This window comes from Apodemus sylvaticus, chromosome 9 (assembly GCF_947179515.1).
Source record: "Apodemus sylvaticus chromosome 9, mApoSyl1.1, whole genome shotgun sequence".
NCBI classification, from domain to species: domain Eukaryota; kingdom Metazoa; phylum Chordata; class Mammalia; order Rodentia; family Muridae; genus Apodemus; species Apodemus sylvaticus.
Genome location: NC_067480.1, coordinates 20,697,513 through 20,717,693, shown reverse-complemented (window position 1 = coordinate 20,717,693; position 20,181 = coordinate 20,697,513). Strand labels below are relative to the sequence as shown.

Genomic DNA, 20,181 nt, shown 5'->3' with positions numbered 1-20,181 from the left:
ACGTAACACACAATAACACACACCTCAAACCAGGAGCGCCCTTGACTGAAGGCCTTTGTAACCTAGCCCAGTACTCTAGACAGCCTGGCTGGTCAGGAGAACCAAGACCACAGTGGATTTACTTTGGGGAGCTCTCCCCACATCAACTCTCCAGCTATGTGCCACGTGTCCCAGAGCAGGTTTCTGACAGAGGTGTCTGAGACTACACAGTTCTGTCCCTGAAGCAACAGAGGGTTGCTAAAGAGAAGCCTTCTGCATGGTTATCTCTGAAAGCCCATGCAGGCTTTCTTGAATCTTCTCTGAGGGACCCTGAGGAAGGCCTAGGCATTTGCCAAGGTGGCATAGGAATGGATAAGAGACCCTAGGCCCTGCAAGCCCGGCCTGGAGATGGGTGTGGTCTCTGGGTAGGATATCCCCTAGAACTGTGAACTCTGTGGAGGTCCAGAGCAGATTCTGGAAGGGCCCTGTGTGTGTCTGCTGTGATGTGGGACTCAGTCCTCCAGCAGGGAGAGAACTGGCACGCTCGGAGCCTACAGCCTAAGCTTCCTCTAAGCCTGGCTGATTTAGCTCCTGCTGTGTTGGGCCTTGGGGCCCAGCTGTGAAGCAGGTCTGACTCCAGGTCCACCCAGTACCAAAGGACTGAAAAGGCAGAGCGTGGTACCGAGGATCCTGCGCCACTGGGAGGCTGCCCCATGTCCTCCGTATCCGTCTGTCTTTCCACACAGCCCGGCCACACCTGTGCAGCTCGGGGCCCTGCCGGAATGGAGGCACATGCAAGGAGCTGGGCGACGAGTACCGCTGCACCTGCCCTTATCGATTCACTGGGAGGCACTGTGAGATTGGTGCGGCCCCAAGGCGGGATGGGGGTGGGTGCTGATGGGCATGCTCTGAGGTAGGGCTGAGCCAGCCAGAATCCAGCTGCACAGGCCCTGACCGCCATGAACCTGCCTCTCAGGAACACCTTCGTGGCACTTGGAGAGGTTGATAGCTATGTCACTTGACTCTGGTGGGTGTCTTCTGCTTCCAGGAAAGCCAGACTCCTGTGCCTCTGGCCCCTGTCATAATGGTGGCACTTGCTTCCACTACATTGGCAAATACAAGTGTGACTGCCCTCCGGGCTTCTCGGGACGACACTGTGAGATAGGTGAGTGGGAAGCAGCCAGGGGTACTCTCCTCAGGACAGAAAAACTGGGTCAGTGGACAGGGCGGGGCGGGGAGGGGTCAGGGTGGGCCCAGTGCAGGAACATGGAGGACCCCGTGGTGAAGAGGGCCTTCTGTGTTCCTGCAGCACCCTCACCCTGCTTCCGGAACCCATGCATGAACGGAGGTGCCTGTGAGGATCTGGGAACAGATTTCTCCTGCCACTGCCAACCAGGGTACACAGGACACCGGTGTCAGGCAGGTGAGAGTTGGGTGGGTGGGAACATGGCATCTTTTCCTGATCCCCTAAGAGCCAGGGAGGGCAGGGATAGTTTCTTAGATACTGTTCTACTGCCGTGGCAAAGCACCGTGACGGAGGCAACTTATACAAGAGTTTATTGGGGGCTTACAGTTCAGGGGGTGAGTCTGTGACTGTCATGGTGGGGAGCATGGTGTCAGGCAGGCATGGTACTGGGGCAGTAGCTGTGAGCTTACATCCTGATATCCGAGCATGAGTCAGAGAGCGCTAACTGGGAATGGAATAGGCTTTGGAAATCTCAAAGCCTGCCTCCAGTGATACACCTCTCTCAGCAAGGAGGTGTATAGCAAGGGCCCAACCAAGCTATAGACTGTCTCACACCAAGGTCCCATACACCTCCTCCAAAAAGCCATAGCTTCTAATCCATCCTAAACAGCCCCACCAACTGGGGACCAGGTATTCGAATATATGAGCCTATGAGGACCATTCTCAATCAGACCATCAAAAAGGGAAAGGGGAAATTAGCTTCTGAGGTGCCAGCCCCCAGAAGCTAAACACTGTCTCCTTGAGTGGGTGGGTGGTGGGGAAGCCAGGCTTCACTGGTCACGTGGAAGGACAGACTGGCCCAAGCGGGCATCCTGACGCTCGCTCAGGACATGCTGCTGTTCTCTTGCAGAGGTGGACTGTGGTCACCCTGAGGGGGTGAAGCATGCTACTATGCGCTTCAACGGAACTCACATGGGCTCCGTGGCCCTGTACACGTGTGACCCCGGCTTTACCCTGAGTGCCCTCAGCCATATGCGTGTCTGTCAGCCGCAAGGTGTCTGGAGCCAGCCTCCTCAGTGCATTGGTGATTCTGTGGGCCCTCGGGGATGGGTGGGAGGGCAGACAGGGCCAACATCCTCTTCTCACAACCATAGAAGTTGTACAGAGCCTGAGCACAAGCCCCCCCCACCTCCCCTCCGTGGATGGAGGCTGTCCGTCCCGTCCTGTGGTGACGGGGTGTCCGTCCCATCCTGTGGTGATGGGGTGTCCGTCCCGTCCTATGGTGACGGGTGAATAGTATCAGCTTTGTTCTGGGCTATTCCTCTGCAGGGCTTTCCTGTCCTCAGAGCAGCCAAGAGCAGGTCAAACAGATGCAACCCGCACTGCAGATAAAGCAGCTGAGGCCAAGACTTTCTTAAGTCAGGGTCCTAAGAAAGCAGAAATCAGTTCAGGGCCCCATCCAAACCTGTGGAATCAAGTCACATTTAAACAAAATCTTAGCTACCACACATGCATTGGAGAAGGGCTGTTCCAGATGACATCATCTCCAGGGTTCCAGCCATGGCTCCCGTCCTGGGGGCGGAGTCACTCTGAAAGAAACACTGGCTGTGAAGCTCTTACCAAGGCTGCAAGTCACCAAGCACCAATTTATCATTCAGCTCTGCCATCGGGAGCCGTGTGATCATGACACAGTTCTCATGAAACAAAAGGAGGACAGCACTGAGGACAATGGAGGACAGCACTGAGGACAATGGAGGACGGCACTGAGGACAATGACCATTTCCCAAGTGCCTGGAGCAGCTCACCCCACGGTGTGCTCCTACCGAGATAAAGATCTGAAGACAAGTACCAGACCACAGGCATCTGCCGGCTCCTGCCTTCCCTAGCCGAGCTCCTGTGCGGTACCCAGAAGAGCGCCTCTCTCAGTTCTGCTCCTCAGCATGTTGTCAGGCATGGTGCCCCGAAGAGGAGGGTGTTACAGCAAGGTGACTAGATCCTGAGAAGCACAGCCATCTCCAGGAGCAGTGATGGACACCCACATAGCAGCTGCCACTGGAGACAGAAATATACAAGATGGACAAACAGCGTACAGGAATATCCATCAGCTACAAGCATTTTATATTGCACCATGTATAGTGACAGCACTCTAAAGTTAGTATGGCATTGGACGCATACATCTGGATCAGTAAATCATGCGGTAAAGCAAGTATAAAGACTTTAAACCACAATAATCGAAATGACCGACATAAGGTATAAGTGGATATAGACGAAGAATAATCAGTGGGTGACAGACAGTTGGGAGAGCATCTCCAGGAAGAATAGGACGAGATTGTGCACAAGAGAACATGTAGCACCGAAGGGAACAGAGCACCAATCCTGAGACATTGGAAATGTCACCGGATAACGGGGGAACCTCCACTAGCAGGGGGAACGCCATGGTGATGGGATCACACTGGCATCAGACTTCTCATACAGACATCAGAGGGGAGAGTGAAGCATCCCTTCAGATGCGCTCAGGTGAGGACAGGACAGTCACCCTGGTTGAACTGTGAAGGTAAACACCATGGGACTAGAAGAATCATGCCCGCTATCCTGTCAGAGCTGAGGAGCCAGGATTTCAGGCATCCTTTCCTGTGTGAGAAAGGCTGCTGGCACTTTCATCCCAGGGCAGAGATCCGCCATGAGTAGGGGGTGATAGGGCAGAGGAAACCAGCCACACTCTTGAGTAACAGAAGCCGGGATCACAGTAAGTTCCCATGCGCTCACCAACTCTCGCCCTCAGAAACCTGCCACATATAGGAGAAGCCAGGGGCTTCTCCAACAAGGCTGAGATCCCATGTCCAGCAGGAAGGAGGCCTGCTCCAGTCCTCAAGAACTTAAAACTAATCGCCAAATCCACCCCTGCCCCACAGCCACAGTGCCTGGCTCAGGAACATCAGAGACAAGTGGCTCAGCCAGGCTGCAGGGCAGAGAACAGAGCTCGCCTGTCCTGGAGAAGAAATGGTCCACTTGGGTCTGTACTGTGTTTGCTTACACTGTGCCTGAGGAACAAGAATTGACAACAGATAATCTAAAAGTGAAATTATTGAAACAGGACTACAGATGTCCCAGATATTGGAATCACAAGCGAGGATTTTTAAAATGCCACTATAAAATATATTTTTTTAAAAAGCTAAGAGAATGAGATAATAAAGAAATTTAAATTACAAAATAAGATTCTGAAATAAAAATGCAACATTCAGGTAATTACCAGAATAGGCTAGATTAGATTTCCAACAGGGCTCAAGAAGAGGAGGAAGGAGTAGGTGTTTTACTTCACAGTATGACCAAGTTACACAAGCTGCAAGCCAGAGAGAAAATGTTGTTTTAAGTGAACTACAAGTTATAAAAAGTTAATTTCAAATGGCAGAGACTATTTGGTGAGAATAGCATTCCCTGAATTCCAAACTAGATAGACAGTATAACATTTGAAATTATAGGCTAATATTCCTGAGGACATAGGTTAAAACTGTCAGGGAACTATTACTAAATCAGAGCTGGCATTCTGTGAAAGAGTAACCTTGTCACAAGCAAGCGGGACTTATCTCAGGGGCATAGGTTGCCACAACATCTGAAGATTAATCTGTATCCACAGTATTAGGAAATGGGAGAAAACGTGATTCTCATTTGCCATGGAAAAATCACTTAGCAGAACTTTACTATAACTCTTCATCAACTAAAAATAGAAGATATTTTCCCTCAATCAGATTAAGAGAATCTATGAAAGATCTACAGCTAACAACCCATACCGACGAAGACTGCCCGCCACTGGGAACGGTTCCTCAGCCACTGCTTACCCGTGTTGCCCGGGATGTCCCCGACACTGCTAAGGTGCGACCCTGCAATGGAAGGCATAGCCATCAGGAAGGAAGGGGAGGAGCACAGATGCCAGCCGTGTGCACAGGAGACCCTGAGCAAGCGCTGCGAGGGAAGCCGCTGGCATCACCCATGGCTGAGCGAGACTACGGGAGAAGAGGTCAGTCAGATCCCACAGTCTCACTGGGGACATCTGGAAAAGGCCATGGAACGGGGCTGTGTACGACCGCATCGGAGCCATAGCTTCTGTGTGTGTGAGAATTCCATGTAAAAGCTAAAACTAAAACCTGCACAGAACACACAGGGGAAACCCTCCCAGCAGATGGAACCACACAGGTCTGCATCTGAAAAATAGGACATTTGTTTCCAGTCAGCACTCACGGTGATTGGTTTCTAGTGGACCAGAGACTTAAGGGTTATTTTTGTGGGGGAAATATAGGTATGCATCTTTTTTACTCAAATACAGAAAGATCCCTTGGGCCACACACAAAAAAATATTATCAGAGAAATAAATGGACAAATTTGGGTCTGTAAAAATTAGGAACTTAAACTTAACCTTTGGAAAAGTTAAATAAAAGCTAGAACATGAGGAAATGCATACGTGTAAATATAGATAGATAGATCGATACGGAGAGAGAGAGAGAAAGAGAGAGAGAGAGAGAGACTACCATCAAAACCACTTGGAGAACGCCAATGACTGTGCGTGAAAAGAACAGGCCCAATAGAGAAACAGGCAGAACAGGTACACACACGCCTTATGGAAGAAGAGCTATGAGGTCAATGAACAAGAAAGGGAGCGTTTTACTTCACAGTAATCAGGAAAATGTGCACATCCAACAGCTATCTGCATCTATCAGAAGTTTGGAAGTCTATTGGTGAGAACGTGGACAGCAAACTGTCTTGTCACTTGCTAGAGGGACTCTATATAAGTTGCCAGAAGCACATAGAAATGATTTGGCAATGTGCTTGTCAAGGTGACGGCCAGTGCAGCCTATGTCTGAACCATGCCATTTCCCAGTCAACTTAGGAAACTCACCTATCGACACCAGGATATGCGGGAAACCTCTCTAATAGCAGCTTCTGTAGTTCCACGCGCACACACAATCTGGAACCGACAGACGTGCTCACCAAATGAGAAGAGATAAACTATGATGACAGCAACTACGGAGCACACACAGCATCGAGAGCCGTGGACCACAGGGTCCCACGGCCATGTGGGCGGCTCCTCCACGGCGATGTGGGCGGCTCCTCCAACGGCCATGTGGGCGGCTCCTACCCAGGAGGCGGCGAGGGAGGAAGAACGCTTTCCATGGCCCTCTGTTGGCAAAGTTCAGAAGCAGCAAAAGCCATGTCGTCTTTAGGCAACTCGTCAAATTTTAAAAACCAATTTTAGGGCTGGGTATGGCGCACATGTCTTTAATCCCAACACTCCAGAGAGAGAGAGAGAGAGAGAGAGAGAGAGAGAGGGAGAGGCAGGAGGATCTCCATGAGTTCAAGGCCAGCCTAGTCTACAAAAAGTGTCATGGGCCAGCCGTGGCTACACAGTAAAATCCTGTCTCAAAAAATAAATTAAAAATAATTTTAAAGAGAGGAATGGCAGCCACAACATTGATGTTGTACGAGGTGGGGGAGGGGCCCAAATGCCAATGGGTAAATATCGCTCTGGCTTCTGGTCCCAACATGGCCAGTCTATAATTCTTTTTTTAAAATGATTGTTTAGATTTCTATTTTTCTATTCTGTTTACGGGTGTTTTGCCTCTGTATGTATACCATGTGGGGCCTGAGGAGGCAGGAAGAGCGCGGTACGGAGCGACCGCCTGAGCGCTGGGACTCCAACCTGAGTCCTCCGTGAGAGTAATAAATGCCCTCAGCCACCGAGGCGCCTCCCCACCCCCACCATTCAGTTACTCCTCAAGTGTGAAATTAGACTTTTCTCAGAGTGAACATTCACATTCAGGGGCACAGCTTCCAGGAAAAGCAGCATACGGCAAACCTACAGGCAGTCCCCCAAACATGCTGTTTCACACGTGTGTGCCGTATACAGGAATAGTAGGATCCTTCCAAGCCCCACAGGCTGTGGGGATGAAGTCCTTAGGAGGTTCAGGAGCAACCTAGTCATTTCACAGACATGAGCTGTGACTGTAAACATGCCCAGAGCCTCGGAGCTACTTCCTATCGGTTTTCATCTAGGTTAATAACGGCCATCTTGCTTTGTTCTTGGGGTCTGTCCTTAGAAGTGGACGAGTGCCGCTCTCAGCCATGTCTGCATGGAGGCTCCTGCCAGGACCTCACTGCTGGTTACCAGTGCCTCTGCAGCCCGGGGTATGAAGGTGTCCACTGTGAACTGGGTAAGAGGTCTGCTGAAGGCACTGGGGTTCCCTAGCCATGGCCACCTTGCTGCCCCAGCCGTCCCGCAGACAGACTCCATCTAAATAACCATCCCTCACTGCTGGCCCTCTCAGGGCCATTCTGCTGGCCAGGATAGATTTTTTTTAGATTTATTTATTTATTATATGTAAGTACACAGTAGCTGTCTTCAGACACTCCAGAAGAGGGCATTAGATCTCATTACAGATGGTTGTGAGGCACCACGTGGTTGCTGGGATTTGAGCTCAAGACCTTCAGAAGAGCAATCAGTGCTCTTAACCACTGAGCCATCTCTCTAGCCCCCAGGATAGATTTTAAAAGCTCTCTGTCCCCTCTTGCCCTGGAAACTGAGAGCTCATCTGGAAACCATTGGCCTCGCATCAGAGTCAGGCCTGGGGGTGTGGGGGGCAGATAGGATGGGCAGGTCGCAGCCCTTGACACCTGGTGCTGCCATTACTGGAGGGAGCAGAGGCCTGACCAATACATGACAGGGTGAGACCTGCATTCCTCGTGCCCTTGTGAGGCTCGAAACCCCGAAACAGAGACGCTGGCTTCCGGGACGGCAAAGCCCAGGAGCTGTTCCCAGGTGTGATGCTAGGGAGCATGGAGCATGGACAGAAGCAGTGACCAGGATGGTGGGTGGTGTTGGAAATGGGCAGCAGGCCAACCGAGGAGGAGCACGTGGATGCGACAGTAGGCAGGCTGTGGTCCAGAGTAGAGCGCCCAGGGCCTTGCTGATCACTAGGGAGCAAATAGAATCCTGGGACGTGCGGTGGGGGGGGGGGGGGGGTCCCGTACGAGTCAGTGCCATCCCTGTCTGTGCAGAGACAGACGAGTGCCAAGCACAGCCCTGCAGAAATGGCGGCTCCTGCAGGGACCTGCCTGGGGCTTTCATCTGCCAGTGCCCTGAAGGTTTTGTTGGAATCCACTGTGAAACAGGTAGGGTTCTCACAGGTGGGTTCCACAGAACCTGGGCTGCTGGGAGATCAGAGGGGAAGCAGGAGCCATCCTCTTGCTGGACAAGCCACCCAGAGAGAGAAACACCAAGGCTGTGGTGACCTGGAGGGAGGAAGGAAACTGGGCAGGGAGGGGGGTTGTCCCTGAGAGCCCCTCCTCCCACAGGTGCACCACACCCCTCTCCTGGCCACTGCCCCTTGCCTCCCCCTATCCCTTCTTCCCGCTGTCCTCTCCTCCCTCCCCCAGAGTCCCTCCCTGCAGCTCGGGCCAACCCTTTGGGTGTTCTCCAGAGGTGGATGCCTGTGCCTCCAGCCCCTGCCAGCACGGAGGCCGGTGTGAGGACGGAGGTGGGGCCTACCTGTGCGTGTGTCCAGAGGGCTTCTTCGGCTACAACTGTGAGACAGGTAGGATGTCACTGAGGGCCTTCCTCGGCTGTCGGATCTCCTTCCCCGTTTGTTGCCTTCATCATCCTCCATTTCCACTTCCAGGAACACATGTCTGTAGCCTCACGCCCCCCCCCCCCCTTAGCTGGCTCTGTTGTCCCTGGTCAGGCTGGGTTTGCATCCCCAGAGCTCCAGACTCACTGTCCTTTCCAGGGAGAACCCTTTTCCCTATTAGCACATGACAGGTCCCTTGGCCAGGCCTTTTAGGACAGAGGCACCCGCGCCCACAGCAGTTTATCCTTGTGCATAATGCCTAGCACCAGAGCGCTCCTGTCAGTGTTCTAGTCTCTCTCTAGTCTCTCTCTAGAACAGTCTCTCTAGTCTCTCTCTAGGTTGGAGCACCAACCTACAGCCAAGCTTGTTTTGGCCATACAGTGCCTGGCAGGTAACACTTGGCTTGAAAGGCAGAGAGATAGCAGATGCCAAGACACTCCCCAACCCCTCCCCCACCCATGCCGCCTATGCCAACAAGAAGCTGAGGTCCAACTCCCCCCTCAATGTTATTTCCCTCTTCAGTGAGTGACCCCTGCTTCTCTAGCCCCTGTGGGGGCCGCGGTTACTGCTTGGCTAGCAACGGGTCCCACAGCTGTACCTGCAAAGTGGGCTACACAGGCAAGGACTGCACCAAAGGTGAGGGCCAGGAGCTCCAGGAAGGGGGATGGAGGGGCAAGGGGGCCCGGAAGGCAGGCCAGGGGCCAAGCGGGAACGATGGGCAGACAGCTGCTGACCTAGGTCCCCTTCAAAGCAGGGAGGGGGTGCCAACAGTCACAGATGTAGAAGTGCAAACCTCCAGAGGGCCATGGTCACCCACGCGAGCAGGCTCCCTGCTAGGAACCATCTGTGTGACCAGGCCCCAGGGCTCATCTAGATGACTGGGGGGCAGTGGGGGGAGAGGCTACTCTCTCATGCTTAAAGGCTAACCCTCCACCTCCTTTGTGTTTGGCGCACTCTGAAGAGCTCCTCCCACCCACAGCCCTCAGGGTAGAGAGGGTGGAGGAGAGTGGGGTCTCCATCTCCTGGAGCCCACCTGAGGGCACCGCGGCCAGGCAGGTACTGGACGGCTATGCGGTCACCTATGCCTCCTCGGACGGATCGTCCCGGCGCACAGACTTTGTGGACCGCAGCCGCTCCTCTCACCAGCTCCGGGCCCTAGCAGCCGGCCGCGCCTACAATATCTCCGTTTTCTCAGTCAAGAGAAACACAAACAACAAGAATGACATCAGCAGACCTGCAGCGCTGCTCACCCGCACCCGTGAGTTCCTGAAGGTGGCCTGCCCACTGCTGCCCAGGACAGGACCCTGTTCCCTGCCCACGGTTCAGCGGACAGCTCTGGGTGGGAGCTGCCTTTCCTACAGGGAAGGACGCAATAACCAGAAAGGTGGATCAGAGAAAGGCTTGAGTAGAGAGAAGCAGGCACTGGGCGGGGCGGGGCAGGGCGGTGAGGAGGTGATGAGGTGCTGGTTAGCATCAGCTGAGTGGCTTATTGCCCTGCAGGACCCCGCCCTATAGAAGACTTTGAGGTCACCAACATTTCAGCCAATGCCATCTCAGTGCAGTGGGCTCTTCACAGGATCCAGCATGCCACCGTCAGTAGAGTCCGAGTGTCCATCCTCTACCCCGAGGCCTCTACGGTCCAGTCCACTGAGGTGGACAGGAGTGTGGACCATCTCACACTTGGGTAAGAAGAGATGCCTCAGTAACACAGGGGCCCAGAGTGTTCTTTGTGTACCTGTCATCCATTACCTGAGTGGGGCTGGGGCCTGATCTGCCCCTCACAGAGGCAGCCAGGACCACGATCAACAAAACACCACTCCTGGTCATTTAGCGCTAACCCCTACGTGCTCCTCTTCTCCTTGTCCTCTTCTGACAGGGACCTGCTGCCAGGGAGAAGATACAGTGTGCGGCTAACCACCCTCAGTGGGCCTGGAGGAGCTGAATATCCTACGGAGAGCCTGGCTTCAGCTCCGCTGAGCGTGTGGACCCGTAAGCAGACAGGCCGTTTCTGCCCTCAGTGCTCTCTCACCGATGGCACCCTCCAGGCCCAGGGCCTCTTCCCCGCTGGCATCCTATCCTGCCCAAAGTGTCTTACACTGTAAACTCAGACCTTGGCCTCCTTGAGACCTCTTCACTTGCATGGGCAGAGGGAGAAGAGGCCTTCTGCCACAGACATGGTTCAAGACTGCCCCAGCACCTGAGTGCAGCAAGATGCCCCTCAGAATGCCCCCCAAGGAATATGGCAGGGTTCAAGGAGCAGGCTGGGGTCATGTCACTCAGGGCTCGGGGTCATGTGACCAGCCCACTCTGGCTATGTTTCTTGGTATTACTGGTCCACCTGCTCTTTCCGTTCTGTGAACTGTGAGAAGGGAGTGTGGGAGCAGAGGGGATTATTCACAAAACAAGGACGACTAGTAGGTACAACTCTGTGCCTCCCAGACTCAGGACTGCCCGTCTGTGGCCCTCAGATAACTTGCGGAGGCATGATGGAGGTATGACCTAGCTTCTGCATACAGGATCCCCATGCCAACCCCCAGATGACAGGCTCACCAGTAACCAAGGCTGGCTTCAGATGCAGCTCCAGATCCCTCACAGACCTTAGGTGATGTCTCACCAGATGCCCTTTGACTTCTCACCCCCTCCTTCTGTCCATTCCTCATCCAGGGCCTTTGCCCCCGGCAAACCTGACTGCCTCTCGAGTCACAGCCACCTCTGCTCATATGGTCTGGGACACCCCTGCTCCAGGTATCTCACTGGAGGCTTATGTCATCAATGTGACCACCAGTCAGAGTACCAAGAGCCGCTACATCCCCAACGGGAAGCTGGTGTCCTATACGGTGCGTGATCTGATGCCAGGCCGGCGGTACCAGCTCTCAGTCACAGCTGTGCAGAGCACAGAGCAGGGCCAGCTGCACAGTGAACCTGCGCACCTCTACATCATCACCTGTGAGCTCCATGGCAGGAGGGGGCTGGGGGAGGGCTGCTTGCTGCTCTTGGGGTGTGGTGTCCTTGCATGGGCCATTCCTGGGAACAGAGACCTAGGCATGAGGGTAAGGAGGGACAACTGATAGCATGAGCCTCATCTTATTGTTTCGCTAGCCCAATCCCAGCACGTCTAGCAGCAAATGCAGGATCTCACCATGCAGGAGTTACCAAGCAGGCAGCAATGCAGGGGCCCAGGCCTGGCCCAAAAGGAGCCACAGGGCGTGAGCTCCGGAGAGAAGAGCAAGAGGCTATGAGTGGCTGGGAAGGACAGGCGGGGACACATGGACACAGAAGGCCAAAAGCAAAAGGCTGGGGTGTGGACACTCGGGTGGCCACATTAACCACCTCAGGCTATTCCCAAGGGTGACAGGGCACTCTAGTGGAACCCAAAAGTATCCTGCATGCCCTTCATTCTCAAACCTTACATGAGGTACCACGTGGAGTGAGTTTCAGGAGTGCAGGGAGCAGAACTCCGTGAGAAGACAAGCAGGCATGCCTAAGGACAGACAAGACAGACAAGACAGCGGGTTCTCCGCGGAGGGCCAGTGCTCTCCAGGACACTCATGGTAGCAAGGGCCCGGCTGTAGGAAAGCTGTAGACCCACAGGGCTGCAGTCCAGTCCAGCCTCCACTTAGCAAATCAGGACTCTGCTGGGGAGTGTGGGGGAGCTGTCCTTCCAGGCCAGTGCTGTCTGTTGCAGCATAAATGCATGGCCTCTGCTTAGAAAGGAATTACCAGGTGACGCCGGCTTCTGAGGCCATGTGCACCCCTCTCTGCCCATGCCTAAGCAGGGCTGGGTGTGAGCTGCCGCTTCTGCAGTGGGGGGCAGACACGGGAACACTAGGCAGCCCAGTCAGTGGCTACTCCCCTTTCTCCTTTTTGTGGCAGCCCCCAGGGATGGCACCGACAGACGCTGGCACCAGGGAGGACACCACTCACGGATACTTAGAAATAGACCAGCCCCCGTGCGCCTGCCAGAGCTACGCCTGCTCAGTGACCACAGTGCCCCTGAAACACCAACTCAGCCACCCAGGTACACACCGTAGCCACAGCCCTGGGTTCCTAGTCTGCACTCAACCCATGACCCTCCTGCCCTGTCTGCAGGTTCTCAGAGCTGGTAGACGGAAGAGGAAGAGTGAGTGCCAGGTTTGGTGGCTTGCCCAGCAGAGCAGTAACTGTGAGATCACGTGCGTATTACAAACTTCCTGGCACCAATCCGGTAGCAATCCTGGTGGTCTCACTACCCTTAGCCCTAGTATAAAATATGTTGAGATCGTTAAAATCTGGGTTTAACGATTGCACACTGGCCATTCGGTCCTGGCTCTATTAGCAACCTCAGTCTGGCCATGCCTGAGGTTTTGGACTTCTAGGGTAACAGGAAAGCCTTCTGCTATCCTCTTACTAGGTAAAGGGCAGTCCCCGAGTCTGCCTGGGAAAGGCCAGGCCCCTAACCTCATGAGCTGGACTCCCTAGCTCTATGGTGACTGAATGTTCAAGGGCAGAGGGCACGAGTAAGGGAGTGGACAGGCAGTGACAAGCGGGGACACCAAGTCTGTGTGAGAGAAGGGATGCCGGCGGGTGGGCGAGCGGGGAGGCTGAGATAGGGAACACCAAGTCTGGGATCACCAAACTTGCAGAGAATGAACGGGCCAAGAGAAAATGTCCAGGGACAGAATAAGTTAGACAGGGATGGCTTGCAGCTGGGGCCAACGCCCCAGATGGTTGAAGATGCTGATAAGGAAGAGAAGCCCTGTCCCCACTCCTCAGAAAGCATGGCTGAGGGGGAGGAAAGGAGAACCTGACCTGGGAGGGAGGGAAGGAGGGAGGGAGGGAGGGAGGGAGAGAGAGGCCCCTCAGGAAGCAGCTTCAGGAAAGTAGAAAACAGGACTTTCAGAGAGGCAGGGAAAATGAGGCCCGGCCTCCACTGGGGAACAGTGCTGGGGACACAGTGATGACTGCCAGTGTGTGAGACCAGGGCATGAAGCAAGGGCCACGTGGTCACCCTCAGCTTCTCCTAGAACCCACCACTCCGGTGCCACTCGAGAACACAGAGGCCCCCGAGCAGCTCCGTCTGGCCCTCCAGCTGCCTGGGGACAGCAGCAAAGACACCAGAAGTAAGTCATGTGTGGGGGAGGGAGGGGGCAGCTGTTCTCCAGAGCTACCACAATGGGGAGCACCACAGTGGGGAGTTGGGAGGCACAGGGTCTGCCCAAGGGGCAGTTGGCACCCCAGCCGGGACACGATCCACTTGAGGAGTGACAGACCAGAGAACAGGCCATGGCCAGGATCTGCTTAGACAGACTGGCCCATCCTCCCTACTTGCAGGAATCCCTCCCTCGCCTTGCCCCTCACCCGCCCCGGAGGGAGATCCATTTCAGGCCACCCAGCTCACTTGTTCACAGAGGTACGAGTCAGGTGACAATCAGGGAAGAGTGGCCACTGAGCAAGCCCTGGCTCGAGGAACACCACGCCAGGCTTGACAACTCGTAGGGCCACTCGTAGTTGGACTGTTCTGTCCCCACATAGGACCAGGTGTGTTTCCAGCACCTCTGGGCAAGCATCTAGCATCGCAGTCAGATGCTCCTTCAGCTGTCAGACTCTCTCTCTGTCCCTCTAGGGATCATGGGTTAGAGTTTCCTAGGGCCCAGAGGTCCTTCCTCCTCCTGAGTCACACCAGAGACTTAGAGTATGCTCACCTAGCCCCACAGACCAGAGCACATGGTGGAAGTGTAAGCCCAAGGGAACCGCACCTGGAGAACCGCCCTGGGAGAACACCTGTTCATATCGAGGGCATTACAATGCCAGAGGTATAAACAGAGGGCCCACTGACCCCTGAACTCAGTATGCTCCCAACCCGGGATGCCTGTGCCAGCTCTTGACCCTGGCACACCAGGAGGGTGGTTGTGCCTACTGCAGCATCGGAACACTCCTTCCACAGTTTGCCCTGCTTCTCAAGGCCCACTGGAGAGTCTGTGTTACATCAGCCCCTGTGAGTACCAGATGTCCCCTTTCATAAAGCCCTGAACAGTCTGTTTTCCCTGTGGGTTCCGTCTCCTGAGTTCTATCTCAAAAAGAAATCCAAGTGGCCCCAAGGCCACTGTCACCCTGCAGAGGGGCACATTTCAGTGATATCACAAGAAAAAGAATTCCTTAAGGCCTCAGACACAAACCTAATCGTGACCTTTGGTTCATGTCACACCCATGCCATCTTGGTCAGTTTGGTTGTTTTTGATAGTTCTGGAGCCCTGCTAGAATCTGACAGGAAACTGTCTTGTGGTTTTTCTCCTGGACTCTCCATGTGGCCCACCTCCATCCTGAGCTGTCTGAGTCCTTAGTGTTGGACTGGATGGACAGTGGTGGGATTGTGTGTGTCACACATAACAGAGAGAGTCCTCCGTAAGGAACACACTTTTATCCCAGCTCTCAGTCACCTGAATCAAGTGTCCAGACAAGCATGGGTCCGTTCTGGGATGTCACCTTTGCTCCAACGTTTTCCCTGCTGTGAGCCAATTCATCCACCTAATGCCAGTGGCCTCAGGTGAATTTACACACTGTAGCCTCTAAGGAGCCTCAATCTTTCCTTCAGTTGTCCTTCATTCTCTGTCTGCTGGCTTTGTCTAGAGCAAACAAGCTCCGAAGGTCATGTGTGCCCGCACACACTTATCAGCCCTCCGGTGTTAAGGACCCTTTAGCTGACACAGTATGCCAGGCTCAGATCCCTCTCTCCATGTCATCTGGTGTCCACTCTTGTTCTTATTTCCTTGTAGGGCATCTGGTCCTTTTCTCTCAAGAGTTGGACTTTTCTTCCTTGGGTAAAAGCATATCCTCAAAAAGGCCCTCGGGAGTCCCTAAAGCACATTAATGCCCCCAAAGGTTGCTTCCTCACTAAGCAACTTTCCAGGTCAGGGTTGTACCTTCAAATCCCAGGAAGAATCTATGGAGAGGAGGCAGGTTCCCACAGCAGCCATCCTGGGATGGAGGGACCTCGAGGGCAAGAGTGAAAAGGCAAATGCAAATCCTAGACATTCTCCCTGCCTCTTCTCTGCTCCTCACTCCAGAGCAGGGTTTCTGGATTATTATGGTTTATCCCCTTATATACCAATATCTGACTTCCACCAGAAGGATAAGCAGGTACCATCCCACAACAGCAGGCAAGTAGAAGGCTTGAATAGCTTTGTTGTATAAATCATCTATAGGGGAACAGCACAATGCCCTGCCACAAGGTGCTACCACACCCTACACACCCCATTCCCTGCCTGATTCAAAAGAGTGCACTCTCAATCATGCTTGCTCATGCTCGCCCTCCCCCCCCTCTCTCTCTCTCTCTCTCTCTGTCTCTGTCTTTCTCTCTCTGTCTGTCTCTGTCTCTCTCTGTGTGTGTGTGTGTGTGTGTGTGTCTTTAGTGGTGTTGTCTATTCAATACCCGACTATGGTGGGTGCTCTTTAGCTGGCCCCCATGCCTCCATCTCTGTCCTGAGGAGCCCCCACGGCACCGCCCATCACCACATGTATCTAGACTTTCATGAACAGTATAGTAGGCTCTTATTAACCTTTCTGAGGCTCCGTCAACTGCAGAATCACCCACCAATGACAGGTTTGTCAGCCATGGTCCTCACAGTCCTGTGCACGGAGAGTGAGGACTGATGGATGATAAGAACTCTTAGAACTTCTATACTCTCACATACGTCCTTGTCCCGTAAGGCTGCTGTAAACATCTCTGGGCATTATGTACAGTGCCTAAAACTCATATGGAAATGCAAGAGATTCAGAATAGCAAAACATTTTCTGAAAAGAGAAAACAGGTGGGAAGATTCATATTCCTGATATAGAAACATGCTATAAGTCACGTGTGACACTCCTTGAGGACAAACATAAATATACAGGGCAGAATGGAGAGTCTAGAAATGACCACAAAACTATTGTTAAATGATTATGGCGAGGGGACCAAGACCACACCACAAGGAATGGACAGTCTCCTCAACAAGCAGTTGAGAGCCAGTCCAGACCCAGTCAGCACTGACAGCAGCCTGCACCGGTGTCTCACAGGAGGAGGACAGGTTTGCCACTGCCGTCCTTTTGTATCATTCGGGGACGCTGCCTACGGTAGCAGCAGGCCTCCCTGAACCCTGAAGCTGATGGTGCCTTCCTGTTGCCAGGTACCCCTGGCAGCTGTTCAGAAGATACCTGTCAGAATGGAGGCACCTGTGTCCCAGATGCCAGTGCCCACAGCTGTGACTGCAGGCCTGGGTTCAAAGGCAGACACTGTGAGCTTGGTAAGTCAGAGCTGGCTACTAAGGGCTACTGGCCTCAGGACAGCATGGGACTTGGCCCTGGGATGCGGAGCATTCAAGATGGTTTTTCCCAAGTTGGTCTTCAGTCTGTGAGGTAATTAGGCAGGGGTCCAAAAGAACCCAGGTAGAAAGGATGGTGGATGTGTGGCCTCAGAGATGGACCATGAACCACAAGAAATGGAGGGATGCCCAAAGCACTGGTTGAAAAGAACTGCAGAGCAAAGTCTAGGAAGTCAGGAACTGGGGTGGTGATTCCAAAACAACATCTCAGAGCCAGACTGAGGAAAGGGACAACAGATTCAGTGGCAGGATCATAGGCTCCTCAAGAACACATTTGGACTGAATACCAAACGTGCTGGAAGTGGCCAGGAAGACACAAAAAGAATCCTGAGGCCACACTAACTTAAGGAGAACCAGCCTGCAGAGTCTAAACACCCTACCCTGAAACAAGGCCCCAAGCCCAGAGAGTAGCTGGCGCAGATCCACAGGCTCACACAGGCTTGCAGGGTGCTGGGGGAAGGGTCTCCCTTGAGAGGTGCAAAGAAGAGCCTCTTCCTAAGAACTGGCCTTTCTTTCTCTTTTGCATTATAGCCTGTGAAAAAGTGCCCCGCCCCTGCACACGGCTGTTCTCGGAGACCAAGTCATTCCCTGTCTGGGAAGGAGATGTCTGTCACCATGTGTAAGTCAGCTCTGTCTCTGTATCCTGGGCATGTCCTTCTTACCCGAGGAAGGATGGAGACTAAGACACTGGCTTTGACCACTCCTAATGAACCTGTTTGCTCAGCCCATGTAGCCAAGAGATGACTGAAGAGAGCCCAGGCTGACTCCCAAGCATGGAAGCCCTCACACAATTCCAGGACCTGCCTCTCTTCCTTCCCTTAAAGCCCAGAAATCACACAGCACACAAGAACTTCAGTCCCAGCTCTACCATTAACCTGCCATGATGTGGCCCTGGGCAAATCACTCTCACCTCAGTTTCTCGATCGGCACCAGGAAGGATGTCTTATTGCATCCCTTGAGACCCTCCTTGCAATAAGACTCACTGTCTCCCCCAGTGCCTGTTGTTCCCGGCACTCAGAGGACCGGAGAGATGCCCTAGATAAGGACAGTCATCACAAAACACATCTGCTACAGTGTAAACATCAGGAAGTGCCCAGGAAAGAAAGAGATGAACACATGAGAACTAGGGATGGAGGGGACAGGAGTAGGCTTCATGGGAGAGGGACACTGGACAGATATGGAGGAGGTAGGGCTATCCGAGAGAGACTGTTGCAATCGTCAGGTAGATCTATTACAAGGTCCTCTGGCAGGTTGTACCCAATATGTCTGAGGGACAACAGAGGCCAATAGAGCAGAGTGTAAAAGCAGGAGGAGGAAGAGTTCCTGGGATCTTGGAGACCCTTGCCTGGGCTGTGCTATCTGTTCTCCAACAATCACTGAGCTCCTGAAGGGCTCTGTGCAGAAAGCGATGTGTGATCACACTGTACAGGTCCCTCTGATGCTCCTTGGAGAAGAGGCAGATGGAAGAATGGAGGGGAAATGGCAGAAAGCTTATGCAAGCTTGATGCACAGTTAGGCTTAGCCGGAGAGGACTAGCTAGGAGGCCCTAATCCATATGGGCTTGCGGAGGCAGCCTTGCCCATCACCCTGGACCCACAACAGCAATCTCCTGTTAGTCCGTACCAGCACAGTCCTCTGGCTTACGCCAGAGCCTGCCTCTGTTAGATGTCCCTGCCATGTGAGGAGAGTCCTTCATTCACCAAGTTTTTTATCCTCTTCTTGTAACCTATGTGCATCTTTGAAGAGACGCCCCTGCACCTAACAGATAGGTGGGTCTTGCTTGTACCCAGTGTGACCTGTCTTTCATTGGAGTGTTTAGATTATTTTACACTTACCATAGTGGGTAATGTGGCTGGGTTTAAATCTATCATATTACATACTGTTTTGTATTGTTCCATCTGATCCTTATTGCTTTTTCCTCTTTTCTAATTTTGGGTTACTGGCTCATAGATTGTACTTGTTCCATTTGGCCAGTAATCACTCTAGGGTTTACAGTGCACACCTTCCTCTTGTCTCCATTTACCTTGAGTTGCTTGCAGTAAATGCCACAGCACTGTCAGCCAGTGGTCACCACTTAGTGCCCAAAGCCTTGCTTCCCAACACTTGTCACTCCTGTGTAAATCTAGGATTCTGCCTTCCTTGGAAAACTTACTGGAACATTTCTGAGGACACAGATCCATAGATGATGGTTTTCTCATCTGTCTTAAAAGGTCTTTGTTGCCGGGCGGCGGTGGCGCACTCTGTAATCCCAGCACTCTGGGAGGCAGAGCCAGGCAGATTTCTGAGTTCGAGGCCAGCCTGGTCTACAGAGTGAGTTCCAGGACAGCCAGAGCTATACAGAGAAACCCTGTCTCGAAAAAACCAAATCCAAAAAACAAAAAACAAAAAAACCAAAAAAACAAAAACAAAAACAAAAAACAACAAAACAAACAAACAAAAAAAAAGGTCTTTGTTTAAACCTTACTTTGGGCATAAATATTTGATAAATATAGGATTACTGGCTGACAGTTACAATAAGAATTATCACTGTAACAACATTCTTGACATAAACAATGTATAAGGTGGCTTTATTTTGGCTCACAGAGGCTTCTGCCCAGGATGGTGTAGTAGAAGAAAACCCCAGTCCGTGGGACGGTACTATCCGCATCATAGCAGCCTTCTCTTCTCAGCGCTGTCTGCAAACACCCTCAGACACAACCAGAGGCGTGCTCACTATGCCCTGTGCTTCTTGGGTCCGTGGTGATGGCAGGATTGGCCCTCTCCCTGCCCTGCTGCCCTCTGGATGCCCAGTCTTCCTCACACTGTGGCTACTCTATTTCCGCTCTATTGCCATTTCTGGCCAACTCCATTATGTGTTTTGGTTTAGATACTGTTGTACTTTTAGTCCCTGGAATATTAATATTTACTAATTTTGAGAGGGTCTCTCTTTGGAGGCCTGCCTGTCCTGTAGACTAGGCTGGCCTCAAACTCAGAGATCCACCTGCCTCTGCCTTCCAAGTGCGGGGATAAAAGGCATGCAATACCACAACTACTTCTCTGGAATTTAATATTTCTGAGCTTACAT

General features: G+C 52.8%; 1 protein-coding gene across 2 annotated transcripts in view; it reads left to right on the top strand.

The window, feature by feature from the left end:
• Sned1 (sushi, nidogen and EGF like domains 1) overlaps positions 1 to 20,181 on the top strand; it is a 63,458-nt gene that overhangs the window by 35,664 nt on the left and 7,613 nt on the right. Inside the window, exons 13-29 of one of the 2 annotated variants that reach the window (XM_052191808.1) lie at positions 726 to 842; positions 1,028 to 1,144; positions 1,289 to 1,402; positions 2,076 to 2,249; positions 7,255 to 7,368; positions 8,213 to 8,326; positions 8,635 to 8,748; positions 9,304 to 9,417; positions 9,743 to 10,039; positions 10,282 to 10,465; positions 10,658 to 10,770; positions 11,446 to 11,727; positions 12,655 to 12,799; positions 12,871 to 12,953; positions 13,785 to 13,880; positions 16,923 to 17,039; positions 17,649 to 17,736. In XM_052191808.1, coding sequence (XP_052047768.1) covers positions 726 to 842; positions 1,028 to 1,144; positions 1,289 to 1,402; positions 2,076 to 2,249; positions 7,255 to 7,368; positions 8,213 to 8,326; positions 8,635 to 8,748; positions 9,304 to 9,417; positions 9,743 to 10,039; positions 10,282 to 10,465; positions 10,658 to 10,770; positions 11,446 to 11,727; positions 12,655 to 12,799; positions 12,871 to 12,953; positions 13,785 to 13,880; positions 16,923 to 17,039; positions 17,649 to 17,736 — 2,383 coding nt within the window. Of the gene's footprint in view, positions 1 to 725; positions 843 to 1,027; positions 1,145 to 1,288; positions 1,403 to 2,075; positions 2,250 to 7,254; positions 7,369 to 8,212; positions 8,327 to 8,634; positions 8,749 to 9,303; positions 9,418 to 9,742; positions 10,040 to 10,281; positions 10,466 to 10,657; positions 10,771 to 11,445; positions 11,728 to 12,654; positions 12,800 to 12,870; positions 12,954 to 13,774; positions 13,881 to 16,922; positions 17,040 to 17,648; positions 17,737 to 20,181 lie in introns of those variants that run through there. The other variant, XM_052191809.1, reaches the window with a different exon arrangement.